This window comes from Delphinus delphis, chromosome 1, assembly GCF_949987515.2.
Source record: "Delphinus delphis chromosome 1, mDelDel1.2, whole genome shotgun sequence".
Taxonomy (NCBI): Eukaryota; Metazoa; Chordata; class Mammalia; order Artiodactyla; family Delphinidae; genus Delphinus; species Delphinus delphis.
The window spans coordinates 45,517,352-45,533,114 of NC_082683.1; the positions used below are offsets into that span (position 1 = coordinate 45,517,352).

The following is a 15,763-nucleotide window of genomic DNA, read 5'->3' on the forward strand; positions in this document are numbered from 1 at the left end:
GCTATGAGATTGTGGGGTAGGTTCTTGGTTAGGTTCTTGGTTTCATTCTTTGCCGAGTAAAATTATGTGCCTATTTAAATTACTTGTTGACTTTGAGAACGTCACAGTTCTAAGATGCACTCCACTCGTTCCTCCGCACAACAAAGAATCTGTTAACACATTAACAGATTAAACAGAAGGGAATACTCCAGAGGGATTTGGTCATTTTCTAAACTGTAGAATATTGGAATGCCCAGACATTTGCATGCAGACCTATTTTGGTTCTCTCCTTTAACTGTGCATCTCAAACTTCAGTGTGCTTAAGAATTAATCTCAAGAGTAATATAAACAAAGCCGTATATACTACATTTTAGTGGCTTAAAGCAGAGGTCAGCAAGCTGCAGCCAGTGGCTTACAGCCCTGCCTGTTTGTGTATGTCTTACCAATGGCTGTTTTCACACTACAGTGGCAGAGTTGAGTAATATCAACAGAGACCATTTGGCCCACAAAACCTAAAATATTTCTTATCCGACCCTTTAAGGGAAAGTTTGCCAACCCCTGATTTAGGAGATACCATCAAGGTAATTTTGATTACATATCATTTTCCTCTTGTGTGCTAGCCTTAGGAGCCTCCACACAACATACATAAGAGGTGACTGTACTATTCAGACCTTTGATTTATCCTTGTTTCTATGAGACAATCAAGATTAAGTCAATGTATGCATTAGTTTTATTATCCCATGTCCTAGCTAAATGGAAACGTTTGCCATGTTCGTACATGCCTCTCTCTGCATCTTTTCTGTACCTTTGCACATGCTGTTCCTTGGCTGTTACTTGGGGTAGAATGCCCTTCCCACTCCCCTGCCCCCCAACTTTTCTGCTTTTCAAAGTCATTGTTCAAGGCCTAGCATCCCCCAGTCCCCTCCAGACCCCAGGCTGAATTAATTATTCATGGTCTGCAGTTCCACAGCTCTACTTCTTACCTTATGTTGTACTTATTACCATGTCTAGCTCATGTCTAGCATGCTAGACAGAGTCTAGCATGTGGTAGGTGCCCAGTAAAGGTGAGTTAAACAAGTCTCAGGGATAATAAAGATGAATCATGTGTAGAGCTGGCTCTCAGGGAGCTCGCAGTGTTATGGTTTCCTTGTTTTAGTGAAATGAGTTTGCATCCTTCCACACATAAGGTGTGTGTTTTCTTTTTTTAACCCAGGCTAGGAACATCAGGCTAGTGTCTGAAGCTGCTGGAGAGGATGAAGATTCAGCCTCAGAAGGTCTCGGTGAGCTCATCCTGAACGGGCTCACTTCTGAGAACCTCTACGGAGCCAGGCTGAGTGTAGATGATGGGGGAAGACTGAGCTGGCCTGTGCTCTTTCTGTACCCAGAGTATGCCCAGTCAGACTTCATCTCTGCTTTTCACGAGGACTCCAGGTACTTCCTTCCCCAGGAGCCCTTTGCTATGCTTGCGTGCTCTTCCCTGCTGTCTCTGCAGGATGGACAGGTGGATTTTTAGTTGTGGAGGAAAGAGAATAGTTTTAGAGGGTTTTACACAGTCTGGTTGGTATAACCTCTCTATTCCATAGCTGATTTCTCCTTTTACTAAGTAGCTTTGCAGTGACAGACCACAGTACAGTGTTTGTCAAGCGCTGGTACTTGTCTCGTGAGAGATGAAATCATTGGAGGTAGTACCTGCATAGAACTGTATATTTATTAGAAAACGTATGTCTGGCGATTTTAACATGTGATTTCATAGGGTTGATGCTTAGAATGTGGCTGAATATAAGAATGTTGTTAATCCTGAGTCAGTTTAAAGAGAATTACTATGTCATAATAGGACAAGTGATACACACATTTTGGACACTGCTGTCAAAATAGATTAAGCCTGCATTTCATGATTTATATACATTCTTGATATCTCTGTGAATTGGTGTCCAGGGCATGGGATGTAGGAAAACATATTATGAGTTATTGATACCCAGAAATACATGTTATATCTCCTTAGATTTATTGATCATCTAATGGTGATGTTTGGTGAAACGCCCTCTTGGGATTTAGAGCAAAAATACTGCCCTGATAATTTAGAGGTAAGAGAAGTTTTATTTTGTTCCTCTGTGGGAATTGGGGTGGGGAGGAACAGGGAGTGCAGTGAGGTTTCACTGCTTTTTTAAAAAAAAATCGTGGTAAAATATAAAAAACATAAAATTTACCATTTTAACCATTTTAAGTGCACAGTTCAATAGTGTTAAGTACATTCACATTGTTGTACAACCATCACCACCATCTGTCTCCGTTTTCATCATCTTAAACTGAAACTCCATGCCCATTAATCAATAACTCCCTATTTTCCCTTCCCCTCAGCCCATAGCATCTACCCTGCTACTTTCTGTCTCTGAATTTCTCTCTCATATAAGTGGAATCAGACAGTATTTATCCTTTTGTATTTGGCTTATTTCACTTGGTATAATGTCTTTAAGATTCATCATGTTGAGCATGGGTCAGAATCTTATTCTTTTTCAAGGCTGAATAACATTCCATTGTTGCAACTTAAAAAAAAAATAATCACAACTTTACAGAACAAAGAATTTATCTTCTAACTGTTTGAGAGTAAGATGCCAACTGATGCCCCGTCACTCCTGAATACTTAAGTGTCTATTTCCTGCAAAAAGGACATTTTCTTTCATGATTCCAGTCAATCATCAAAATCAGGAAATTATCTTTAACACACTCTAACCAGCTAATCCTCAGACTCCATCAGTTTTCACAAATTTTCCCCCAGTAATGTTTTTTTTTTTTTTGGCACACACTACTAATTTTTTAAAAAATTTCTTTTAATTGAAGTATAGTTGATTTACTGTATTGTGTTAGTTTCAGGTGTACAGCAGTGATTCAATTATATTTTTTCAGATTATTTTCCATTATAGGTTATTTTAAGATATTGAATATAGTTCCATGTGCTGTACAGTAAATCTTTGTTGCTTATCTATTTTATGTATAGTAGTTTGTATCTGTTAATCCCATACTCCGAATTTATCCTCCCCACCCCCCACTTTGGTAACCATAAGACTGTTTTCTGTGTCTGTGAGTCTCTTTCTATTTTGTATGTAGATTTATTTGTATTAATTTTAGATACACATAATGATATCATATACTATTTGCCTTTGTCTGACTTACTTCATTAAGTATAATATTCTCTAGGTCCATCCATGTTACTGCAAAAGGCAATATTTTATTCTTTTTAATGGCTGAGTAATACTCCATTGTGTATATATACCACATCTTCTTAAGCCAGTCATCTGTTAATGGGCACTTGGGTTGTTTCCAATCTTGGCTATTATAAATAGTGCTGCTGTGAACATTGGTGTGCATGTATCTTTTCGAGTTAGAGTTTTCTCTGAACATATGCCCAGGAGTGGGATTGTTGGATCATATGGTAACTCTATTTTTAGTTTTTTAAGGAACCTCCATACTGTTTTCCATAGTGGCTGCACCAATTTACATTCCCACCAACAGTGTAGAAGGGTTCCCTTTTCTCCACACCCTTTCCAGCATTTATTATTTGTAGACTTTTTTTTTTTTGCGGTACACGGGCCTCGCACTGTTGTGGCATCTCCCGTCGCGCAGCACAGGCTCCGGACGCGCAGGGTCAGCGGCCATGGATCACGGGCCCAGCCGCTCCGCGGAATGTGGGATCTTCCTGGACCGGGGCATGAACCCGCGTCCCCTGCATCGGCAGGTGGACTCTCAACCACTGCGCCACCAGGGAAGCCCTATTTGTAGACTTTTTAATGATGGCCATTCTGACTGAGGTGTGGTGATACCTCATTGTGGTTTTTGATTTGCATTTCTTTAATACTTAACGATGTTGAGCATCTTTTCATGTCCCTGTTGGCCATCTGTATGTCTTCTTTGGAGAAATGTCTATTTGGGTCTTCTGCCTGTTTTTGATTGGGTTTGATACTGAGTTGTATGAGCTGTTTGTATGTTTTGGATATTAACCCCTTGTCAGTTGCATCATTTGCAGATATTTTCTCCCATTCTATAGGTTGTCTTTTCATTTTGTTGATGGTTTCCTTTGCTGTGAAAAAGCTTTTAAGTTTGATTAGGTCCCATTTGTTTATTTTCGGTTTTATATTTTGGCCTTGGGAGACTTAAGAAAATATTGCTACGATTTGTGTCAGATAATGTTTTGCCTGTGTTCTCTTCTAGGAGTTTTATGGTGTCATGTTTTATATTTAGATCTGAAAACCATTTTGGGTTTATTTTTGTATGTGATGTGAGGGAATGTTCTAATTTCATTGGTTTACATGTAGCTGTCCAGCTTTCCTCGACACTATTTGCTGAAGAAACTGTCTTCTCCATTGTATATTCTTGCATCCTTTGTCGTAGATTAATTGACTGTAGGTGTGTGGGTTTATTTCTGAACTCTCTGTTCTGTTCCATTAAGCTCTATGTCTGTTTTTGTGCCAGTGCAATGCTGTTTTTATTTATTTATTTATTTATTTATTTATTTTGCGGTACGCGGGCCTCTCACTGTTGTGGCCTCTCCTGTTGCGGAGCACAGGCTCCGGACGCGCAGGCTCAGCGGCCGTGGCTCACGGGCCCAGCCGCTTCGCGGCATGTGGGATCCTCCCGGACCGGGGCATGAACCCGTGTCCCCTGCATCGGCAGGCGGACTCTCAACCACTGCGCCACCAGGGAAGCCCACGATGCTGTTTTAGGTGTTGTTTTGTTTTGTTTATTTTTGGCTGTGTTGGGTCTTCATTGCTGTGCACAGGCATTCTCTAGCTGTGTTGAGCGGGGGCTACTCTTCCTTGCAGTGCGTGGGCTTCTCATTGCAGTGGCTTCTCTTGTTGCGGAGCATGGGCTCTAGGTGCACAGCCTTCAGTAGTTGTGGCACACGGGCTCAGTAGTTGTGGCTCACAGGCTCTAGAGCGCAGGCTCAGTAGTCGTGGTGCACGGGCTTAGTTGCTCTGCGGCATGTGGGATCTTCCCGGACCAGGGCTTGAACCCTTGTCCCCTGCATTGGCAGGCAGATTCTTTTTTGTTTTTAATTTTTAAAATTTTTTATTTATTTATTTTTGGCTACGTTGGGTCTTTGTTGCTGCACGTGGGGTTTCTCTAGTTGTGGCGAGCGAGGCTATTCTTTGTTGCAGTGCATGGGCTTCTCATTGCAGTGGCTTCTCTTGTTGCAGAGATCAGGCTCTAGGCATGCAGGCTTCAGTAGTTGTGGCACGCAGGCTCAGTAGTTGTGGCACATGGGCTTAGTTGCTCCATGGCATGTGGGATCTTCCTGGACCAGGGCTCGAACCCGTGTCCCTTGCATTGGCAGGTGGATTCTTAAACCTCTGTGCCACCAGGGAAGTCCCAAACAGGCAGATTCTTAGCCACTGCACCACCAGGGAAGTCCAGCATGCTGTTTTGATTACTGTAGCTCTGTGGCATAGACTGAAATCTGGAAGGGTTACTCCTCCAGCTTTCTTCTTTTTCCTCAGAATTGCTTTGGCAATTCTTAGTCTTTTGTGATTCCATATAAATTTTAGGATTATTCTGGTTCTGTGAAAAATGTCATGGCTACTTTTTTTTAGCACTTTATATATATATATATATATATATATATGTTTGGTTGCACCAGGTCTTAGTTGCAGCAGGCGGGCTCCTTAGTTGTGGCTCACCGGCTCCTTAGTTGCGGCTTGTGGGCTTCTTAGTTGTGGCACGTGAACTGTTAGTTGCACTATGCATGTGGGATCTAGTTCCCTGACCAGGGTTTGAACCTGGGCTGCCTGCATTGAGAGCACAGAGTCTTAACCACTGAGCCACCCGGGAAGTCCCAGTCATAGGTATTTTGATAGGGATTACATTAAATGAGTAGATTGCTTTTGGTAGCATGGACATTTTAACAATATTCTTTCAATCCGAGAGCATGGAATATATTTCCATTTCTTTGAATCTTCAATTTCCTTTATCAGTGTTTTATAGTTTTCAGCATATTGGTCTTTCATCTCCTTGCTTATGTTTATTCCTAGGTGTTTTATTTTATTTTTTGATGTGATTTTAAATGGGATTTTTTTAAACTTATATTTCATTGTTAGTGTAAAGAAATGCAACAGATTTTTGTATATTAATCTTGTATCCTGCTACGTTGCTGAATTCATTTATTCTAATAGTTTTTGTGTGGAGACTTTAGGGTTCTCTATATAGAGTATCATGTCATTTGCAAGTAGTGACAGTTTTACCTCTTCCCTTCCAATTTGGATACCTTTTCTTTCTTTTTCTTATCTGATTGCTGTGGCTAAGACTTCCAATACTATGTTGAATAGAAGTGGTGAGAGTGGGCATCCTTGTCTTATTCCAAAATTTAGTGGGAAGGCTTTCAGCTTTTCACCATTGAGTATTACATTGGCTGTGAGTTTGTCATAAATGGCTTTTATCATGTTGAGATATGTTCCCTCTATACCTACTTTGGTGAGTAGGTATAGAGGGAACATTATCATGAATGGGTGTTGAATTTTGTTAAATGCTTTTCTGCTGTCTATTGAGATGATCACATGGTTTTTGTCTTCCTTTTGTTAGTGTGGTATATCACATTGATTTGCGAACGTTGAACCATCCTTGTGGCCCTGGAATGAATCCAACTTGATCATGGTGTATGATCCTTTTTATGTGTTGTTGGATTTAGTTTGCTAATATTTTGTAGAGGATTTTTGCATCTGTATTCATCAAAGATACTGGACTGTAATTTTCTTGTAGTCTCTGTCTGGTTTTGGTATCATGGTGATGGTGGCTTCATAGAATGAATTTGGGAGTTTTCCCTCCTCTTCAAGTTTTTGAAATAGTTTGAGAAGGATAGGTGTAAGTTCTTTGTTTGTTTGGTAGAATTTGCTAATGAGGCTGTCTGGTCCTAGACTTGTGTTTGCAGAGGGATTTTTAAATTAACATTCTATTTCATTTCTAGTGATTGGTCTGTTCAAATTATGTTTCTTCTTGACTCAGTTTTGGCAGGCTGTATGTTTCTAGGAACTTGTTCATTTCACCTAGGTTGTCCGATTTGTTGGCATATAACTGTTCATAGTAAACTCTTATGATTTTTTGTATTTCTGTGCTATCAGTTGTTATTTCTCCTCTTTCATTTCTCATTTTGTTTAATTAGGTCCTTTCTTTTCTTGTTGAGCCTGGCTAGAAGTATGCTGATTTTGTTTATCTTTTCAAAAGCCAGCTCTTGCTTTTATTGCTCTTTACTATTGTTTTTTTTTTTTTTTTTTTTTTTTTTTTAACCGTACGCGGGCCTCTCACTGTTGTGGCCTCTCCCATTGTGGAGCACAGGCTCCAGACGCGCAGGCTCAGCAGCCATGGCTCACGGCCCAGCCGCTCCGCGGCATGTGGGATCCTCCCGGACCGGGGCACAAACCCGCGTCCCCTGCATCGGCAGGCGGACTCTCAACCACTGCGCCACCAGGGAAGCCCCCAAATACATTTTTGATCCTCTTTTCTCTCTCTCCTCCTTCTGGAACTTCTATTATGTGTAGGTTGGCACGCTTTATATTAGCCCATAGATCTCATATGTTGCTTTCATTTTTTTTTTTTCTTGTTTGTCTTTCTGTCTGCTGTTCTGATTGGATAGTTTCCATTATTCTCTCTTCCAGATCACTTATTTGTTCTTCTGTGTCATTTAGTCTGTTATCCATTACTTCTAGATCAGGTTTTATCTCGGCAATTGAATTGTCTAATTTTGATTGGTTCGTCTTTATAGTTTCTAGTTCCTTTTTACAGTGATCTGCATTTCTATCGATAATCTTCCTTAATTCCTTTAGCATTTTTTTTTTTTTCTTTTTTTGCGGTATGCAGGCTTCTCACTGTTGTGGCCTCTCCCGTTGTGGAGCACAGGCTCCGGACGCACAGGCTCAGTGGCCATAGCTCATGGGCCCAGCCGCTCCGTGGCATGTGTGATCTTCCCGGACTGGGGCACGAACCCGTGTCCCCTGCATCGGCAGGCGGACTCTCAAACCACTGCGCCACCAGGGAAGCCCCTCCTTTAGCATTTTTATTACTTCCTTTTTGAACTTGGGGTCTTATAGACTGGTGAGGTCTGTTTCATTATTTGTTCTTTCAGGGGATTTCTCCTGTTCTTTTAATTGGGAGTGGTTCCTCTGGTTTTTCATTTTACTTACTTTCACTGTTTCTATGAATTTAGGAAAACAGTTGTGGTCTTAAAAAGGCGTTTTTATGTAGGAGTGTCCCTGTGTAGACTGTGTGACCAATATTTTTGGTGTGAGGGCTGGTTTTGGAATGGATGCCTGCCACGTCTTTCATCAGAGTGTGCTGGCTGTTATCCCCTTGATAGGGAGTGTGATTGGTGTTGTGGTGTCCAGAGCCTGTGTTGGATGTGAGGTGGGGCCTCCTCTTTGCTCCATGGCCTGTCAGGGGCGGGGTCTGCTCCTCCGTTGTTGGAATAGAAGCCATGACGGTCAGGTTCAGGCTTTGTTGCCCTTGAGTGTGTGCCCTGCCCCAAAGGAGGTGGTTGCTGAAGCAGGTGAGGCCCGTGTACTCACAGAGGACTTGTGCTCTACCTGGTTAAGCATCCATGATTCACTCAGAAGCAGCCCAAGGTCACGTCCCTTTCTCCATTTTGTTCGTCCCAGATCTAGTGCAAGGCTGTGGTGTGGAGTAGGCTGGAGTGGGGGTCAGGGCATTGTGGTTGCAGGAATTGAGGTGGCCGTGCTGCCACCTGGGACCTGGGGTTGCCTCTGTGGCAGAGCTCTCCCGGCACCTGGCCACTCCAGATCTGATGCTAAGGTGCAGTGTGGAGTGGGCAGAACTAGGGTGCTCCCACCGGGAAACCATCACTGCATACTCCCACCCAGGGCCTGCCTGACTGCCCAAGATTCAGCGCCTAGCCACTGTGTGTTCTTGTGGCGCTGCCCGGTGTGCGCACTGACAATGTCTGCTGCAGCTAGACTTGCTACTGCTGTTCGGATGCTGACATTGGGTTTTGCAGCTACCCCAAATCACATCTCAGGCCTTCCAGGCTGTCTCTGTAGCTAGATTGAGTCCTCTCCCAGGATCTGCCTGCCTGAGATTCAGTGCTTAGCCGCTGTGTGTTCTTGTGGTGCCGCTTGGTGTGTGCACTGACGGTGTCTGCTTGGTTTGGCCCGCCCCCCTGGTGCGTACACTGACAGTGGTCTCCATCGTTGTGCTCAGATCACACCCCAAGCACCCTGGTCTGTCTCTGCGCAGCTAGACCGAATCTTTGCCGTGATCTTACACCAGGCAATGGTGTGGAGTGAGTGTGGCTGAGGCACTGGCCCCTTTGGATTGGGAAGTGCAGCGAGGCAGCAGCCTCAAGTGCAGGTCTCTCTCCACCCTGATTGTTAGCAAGCCAGCACACGCGCATTCCTCTCGAGTAGAGTCTAGGCTTCTCCAGCCCCTCTGTCTGTGTCAGCAGATTTCCCAGCAGTCAAGGGGGCTTCCCAGGGTGAGGATCCATCCATGTGGACCTCCTCTTCCTTACAGAGCACTCCCAGGGGTGCCAGTCCCAACCTGATGCTTTTTTTTCCTCTGTCCTATCTAATCACATGGAGATCTTTCTTGCAGCTTTGGTTGTATAGATCTTCTGCCAGTTTCCAGTTAGTTTTCTGTGAGAATTGTTCCACATGTAGATGTATTTTTGATGTTTGTGGGGGGAGGTGAGCTCCACGTCCTCCTGTTCCACCATCTTGATCCCCCTCTGCCTATCCCCAGCGGTGTTCTTTATAGCAAAAGGAATCCCACATTGTATTGTATCTAGTGCTCATGTCCCTTTAGTCTCCTTCAGCCTATGGAAGACTTTCTCAGTCTTCCGTCAGCTTCCTTGATCTTACCACTTTTTTTTTTTTGCGGTACGCGGGCCTCTCACTGCCGTGGCCTCTCCCGTTGTGGAGCACAGACTCCGGACGCGCAGGCTCAGCGGCCACAGCTCACGGGCCCAGCCGCTCCGCGGCATGTGGGATCTTCCCGGACTGGGGCACGAACCCGTGTCCCCTGCATCGGCAGGCAGACTCTCAACCACTGCGCCACCAGGGAAGCCCGATCTTACCACTTTTGAAGATTACAAACCAGTTATTTTGTGGAAAGTCCATCAGTGTGTTTCCTTGTGACCATGACCTGGATTATGTATATTTGACTGGAATATCACAGAAACAATGCTGTATTCTTGTTGCATCCCATCAGGTGCACATAATTTCAAATGTCCCATTACTGATGGTGTTCACCTTAGTCCCCTGATTGAGGTAGGGGTTTGCCAATCTTCTCTGCTGTAAAGTTACTCTTTTCCCCTTTGTAATTAGTATTTTATAGGGAGGTACTTTGAAATGATACAGATATCTTATTCATCAAACCATCAACATAATCATTTATATCAGTGGATTTATGGTTTCTTACTTTATTCATTGAGTTATAATCTATGACTGTGGTTATGTTATGCTCAGATTTTCTCAGATTTGGTCAGTGGGAATGCCTTCAAATTTGCTTCTGTGTCCTTTTGACTTGTCTCCATTTTTAGAGCACTTCTTGCTTTCTGTCACAAGATGTTCAAGGCTCAAATTGTGCTTTCCTTGCTTTAGCTCTAGAATCAGCCATTTTTCCCAAGGAGGGCCTGGCTCATTTTGGTGGAAAATGATATTTAGAAGTCAAGTAGTAGGTATATTCATGAGTACAGGGGTGAGGGGACGGAGGGTGCTCACTGCTCCAATGCTGTGTATGTGTGTGTGTGAGCTCTCACTGGTATCTCCAGTTCTAATCCAACACTATCTCTTTCTATATTTGTAACAGTAACTTCTGTTATTCTTAATATATTTATTTGTTTGATCAATCCCCCTGTATTTAATCCCCCTCCTGTCACCACCAGTGTCCCCTCTCCCTCGGGGAACCTTCCTCACCTCACTTGGATTCCTGACTCCCCCCCATCAGGCTGCTGCCCCAGCACAGTGCCCTCCTCATCCTACATGCACTCTGTCACCCCACGCTGCTTAACCACCCTGCATGAATCTCTTCCTCATCCTGCGTGGGTCCTCACTCCCCTCAGCAGGCCACCTCCTGCCATGAGTGGCTGCCCTTCTCACCCTGCTTAGCTGGCCAGTCCGCAATGAGGATGCCTATCTCCACTGGCTGGTCTCTGATACCCCCCACCCCCCAGCATCCCTCCTATGCAGATGTCTTCCTCAGCCTGCTTGGGCTTTGACACCTGCACAGGGCTGTCCCCTGTGTGGACATCTCTCTTCCCCTGCTCTGGGCCACTAGTGCTTTCTTTTCCCACACCTAATGGCTGTTGCACAGAATTGTTAGGGAAGGGAAGGCTCATAGGCCTGGACTTTCAGTCTTGGCTCCTCTGTTTACTAGCTGGGTTTAGTCAGTAAGTTATTTCCCCTCTGTGAGCCTTGGTTCTGTCTTTGGAAAATGGAGCCAGTAATATCTTTCTCAGTGTCGTGGGAGAGGACTGAGTGCTTTATACTCCACGACTCTGTAAGGGAGGCATTCAGCTAATAACAGTTGCATGTCTTTAATGTTTCCCCAGACTTGGCCTCAACATGCCTAGTGCTGCTGAAGCCCTTTATTTGTATCTGACTCCTGCTCCCCTGATCATCCTGCAGGTCTACTTTGAGGATGACGACAGGTCAGAACTGTACCGGGTGCCTCCCAAGAGCACCCTGCTGCAGGTGCTGCAGCACCCCAGGTGAGTCACCTTCATGGGGCTGCGTAGACCAAGAAGGATGCTCAGGTACCATCCCAGGGATACAGCCAGGTTCTCGTTCCACCACTGAGTGTTTGCCTTGTACTCCTCTCCCTTCTGCCCTGGATACAAAACTGTGTGAGATAGCGACCACAGAGACTGTCCTGGACCATCGGCCAAACAGGTTGCAGTGTGATGACTCAACCCATTGCACTGCAGCCATGACGTCCTCAGGGAGAGGTCAGTGGGGCTGGTTGAGAAAGAAGAAGCTGCCTGGCTTTTGTACCAAAAACAGCTGGGATGGCCCTCCTATTCCTGATTGTGCCTGTGTCCCCTGATATCGTCACATGGAAAGAGCATTGGCTCTTGAAGTCAGACACCGTCATTTAGTGGCTCTTTGGCTCTGAGCACGTACTGCCTCCCTGGGGCTGTTTCCTCATCTCTAAAATGGGGATAATAGCTGTTGCCTGCATGTTTTTCAGGTATTTGAGAGAGCAGGAGTCACAGAGCTCTGATGGACTAGGGGGCAGTCTTGCTGTGAGAGGGCAGCTTTGTTAGTCGCAGCGGCAGCCGGCTGGATTTGGCAGTTGTCTCTTTCTTCAGCTTTGGGATGTTCCTGGACTATAAGGGAGTGCCCTCAGGAGCTTTGTAAGGTGACTCTTGGGCTACTTTTCCCTAAGCTTTGAGCGAAGCAAATGCCTTGCATCTACGCTAAAAGAGCTAGGGCAACGAGGGTGGTTGGGCGTGGTAGGAAATGCGGCTGGAGGACCAGGTTAGGGCCGTGCGCAACAGCCTTGAATGCCCTAAGGAGCGCGAACTCTATCCTGATGGTGGTGTATGGAGCCCCAGTGGGTGTTCAGGTAAGATTTACCAAGGAAGGTACAGAGCTTGTGTACTCTTTGGTGGTGAAGCCTGAAGTAGAGGGTGGATTGGAGAGAAGTGTAGGAGGCACGCTGGGATGGGAGCTGGTGGTGTGCTGACTGACTCGGTGTGGGTGTCCAGCTGGCCCTGATGCTTCTGCTTCGGCCTGGCAGGCAGGCGGTGAAGGTTTCTCCAGATACGATCCATGGCTTCTCTTGGCAGCACTTTTTTCTGGCCCTAAGTCTCCCTTCTAGTTTATAGACAGATTTTTAGCTGTTCATTTTCTCAGTTGTTAGATTACCCAGAATTCTTTAAAGGCCTAAGGTCTACTCAACCCCGTCTTCCAGAAAATGGGGGAGAAATCTAAACAGAAAGCAGACTGATTTGTGGAGGAAAACCAGTTTCATGCTTCTCAGAAAGTGTAAATGCATTGGAAATGATTATTTTTTAAATGACTAACATAGGCAGGAGGCTTAGCACGGGTGACTGGCAACTTCAGACCCTGAACTGGGTGCTGGGCCAAGCTACAGGCTCCTGTGTCCATACCCAACTCCATGGGGTGCTGCTAACACCCCTGGACCCGGGAGGCTAAGGCCTTGCCTAGCCTGCCCACTCCATTGCTTTATGCCCAACAGCTGCAAACGCTCTAGTGACCCGCACCTCCTGGCTTTTGCTCCCCCATGCCCCATCTCTACCCCTTTTTCAGTTAACGCAAGCTGAGACGTGGCAGCTTCCCGGAAGCCTTTCCTGATTCCCCTTTCCCATAGAGGGAATCACGTCCCTTGGGCTAACACCATACCTCACAGATGCTTCTACAGTTGTGCCTTGCTGTCATTATCTCCCTCCCCCCAGAGAGGGATGGTGAATTTTGTTTTTTGTTTAATGTGTGTTGTCAGCAAGGGGCCTGGCTTACCCTGGGCAGTCACTGTTGAATGAAGGACTGAAAGCGTGTTCTTGTTTTATTTCACGTTTAGCCATAGACATACATGATGCTATAGGAGTTGCCCAAAGGTTCTCGCTAGGTTCTAAGGGAGAGAGGGTCATGCTAATTTGCAGACTTATAAACAACCAAACAAATAAATATGCTGCACTTGCATTTTAATGTTGACTCATATCTAAAGGTTCACCTTGACTTGTTGGGAAGGTCCATGGATGATTAAGATTGCAATTCAATTAACCCCTCTCTTTTATTGTGTTCACTGCAGGTACTTTGTAAAAGCCCTGACACCAGCATTTTTGGTCTGTGTAGGATCCTCTGCTTTTTGCAGGAATTATCTCCGGGGGAGAAAGGTGCGCCAGGTAAAGTGACCGGGCCGTGCTGTGAGAGCCAGGCCCCCTGGACCTCCTCCCCCCTCCTGCTCCTCAGCCTGGGGTCTAGCACACTTGAATCAGCAGGACCTGCTCCTAGAATCCAGCGGTTTATTTCTGTCACCCTGGGGACAGGCCTTCCCTGCATTGTGGTTGGGAAGGAGCTGCCGACTTCCTGAACTGCAGCCTCTCTGGTCAGAGTGCTGAGCTCCAGCTGGTCTTCACTCATCTCTCTTGGTACAAAACTCCGTGCCTTGGTCATGACATCCTTGGACTCACTGTGAGCTGTGTTACCCACCAGCCTCCATCTCTGACCTGAGGAACTCACTGGTCTGTGGACGCCAACTCACAATCCAGTGACGTGGTTCTGAACCTTTGTGGAGTCAGAGGCCTTAGAGAAGCTGTGGCTCACACTGCAGACATACACAAACCATGCGTGTAATTGTAAGGTATCAGAGGTGAGAGACTCGGGCCTCCCGTGACTTCACGAGCACAGACGGCTGCTCTGTGGGGACGCTGTAGATCCCTTGGGGTGAGATGGGGCCAGGAAAGCCAGGTCCTGTTTCTGTATCTATAAAGACCTACAAACTGGGGTCCTCCAGAACCCCTGAAATGTTTGTCACTTTTCCTGATCTTTGCAGTATGGAGAACTGTGACATACTTGGACAGTATGTCACAGTTTTTACATTTCAGAATTTTATGCCTTTTAAACTGGGAAATCTTTTTGTATGTTGAGTCACTATCATACGTTGTATTTTTGTCTGCAGCTTTTTGCTTCCTCCTTCCTAGAGGATTTTATATACCCTTACCTTGCGTTGCCCACCCCGTCCCCCAGCGAAGAGCGTACTTCCCTGCTCCTGATGCAAAGGGATGTGAGTGGACATGTCCAGACCGAGCTTACAGAGCATCATGTGGTAGGCTTTTGCTCTTTTCCCTCTGCCGTGGGAACATATTTCCCAGAGAGGGGCTGTTCCTTTAGCCTGGGTGTCAGATGCTAAGACACATGGAGCAGAGCTGAAGCAGCTGGCCTGCAGCCATTGACTGTAACATGAATGAGAAATAAATGTTTGTTGTAGTAATAAGCACTGAGATTTGGGGGTTGTTTGTTACTATAGCAAAGCTAACTAATACATCTTTAAACTGAAACCAGCTGCTGTACTTAAGATCGACTAATTTGGGGTTTTGTGCTGTGCCTGCCTTTGTCTTTGAAGCGCATTTTGCTGTGGAATATTTACAAAGGACCAGGCAGCTTTCTTCCAGGTGCAGGTCCCTGCCTGTGGCTTGTGGCCAGAGAGCCGAAGTCCAGCCTCCATCCTAAGCCTGGCTTAGGCCACACTGAGGCCATCCTCTCTCACTTTCCAGCAGGACTCCATGCTTTGTGTAAGAGGCTAACATTCAGCTAGCAGCACCCCCAGCAGGCACTGCAGGGCTCCCTGCAGGAGCCACCACACCCTCATGGCGCAGAGCAGGCTCCAGGGTGCCGCCTTACTCACCTGTGACGCAGACTGGTTACCGTGCCGCCTTCTGGACACTGAGGCTGGGGTGAGATGCCAGATGAGAGCAAATTGTACGGTCACAAGTATACGCACCTTGAGAACGATCCCTACGTGACCATCATCCCCGTCACCCAGCCCTTTCGTAAGACTCCCAGCAGTCAAGTCCTCAGTCGTTTCTGCTCCATCTTCTCTTCAGCCCCTGCCCCAGCTCCAGCTGGGGTGGGACACAGGCAGAAAGGGGAGAAAAGGGACTTAGGATGGCGAGCTGTGAGACCAGAGGTAGGATCCTGGTGCTGCTGACTTGCTGTGACTGTGAGTGAGGGACGGCCACGTGGAGAATGGTCCCTGTTCCCCCCTCACAGGCATGTCTGAGGCCCTGCTGTGCAGATACCATGTGCAAAGTGCTCAGTGCAGTGCC

At 45.9% G+C, this 15,763-nt stretch overlaps 1 protein-coding gene across 2 annotated transcripts in view; it reads left to right on the forward strand.

The window, feature by feature from the left end:
• The window catches only part of TTC4 (tetratricopeptide repeat domain 4), a 39,228-nt gene extending 24,265 nt beyond the window's left edge, over nt 1–14,963 (forward strand). The window contains exons 7-10 of one of the 2 annotated variants that reach the window (XM_060022572.1): nt 1,193–1,410; nt 1,982–2,063; nt 11,601–11,683; nt 13,747–14,963. In XM_060022572.1, coding sequence (XP_059878555.1) covers nt 1,193–1,410; nt 1,982–2,063; nt 11,601–11,683; nt 13,747–13,849 — 486 coding nt within the window. In that variant the 3' untranslated portion in view covers nt 13,850–14,963. The other variant, XM_060022582.1, reaches the window with a different exon arrangement.
• The last annotated feature ends 800 nt before the right edge of the window (nt 14,964–15,763 follow it).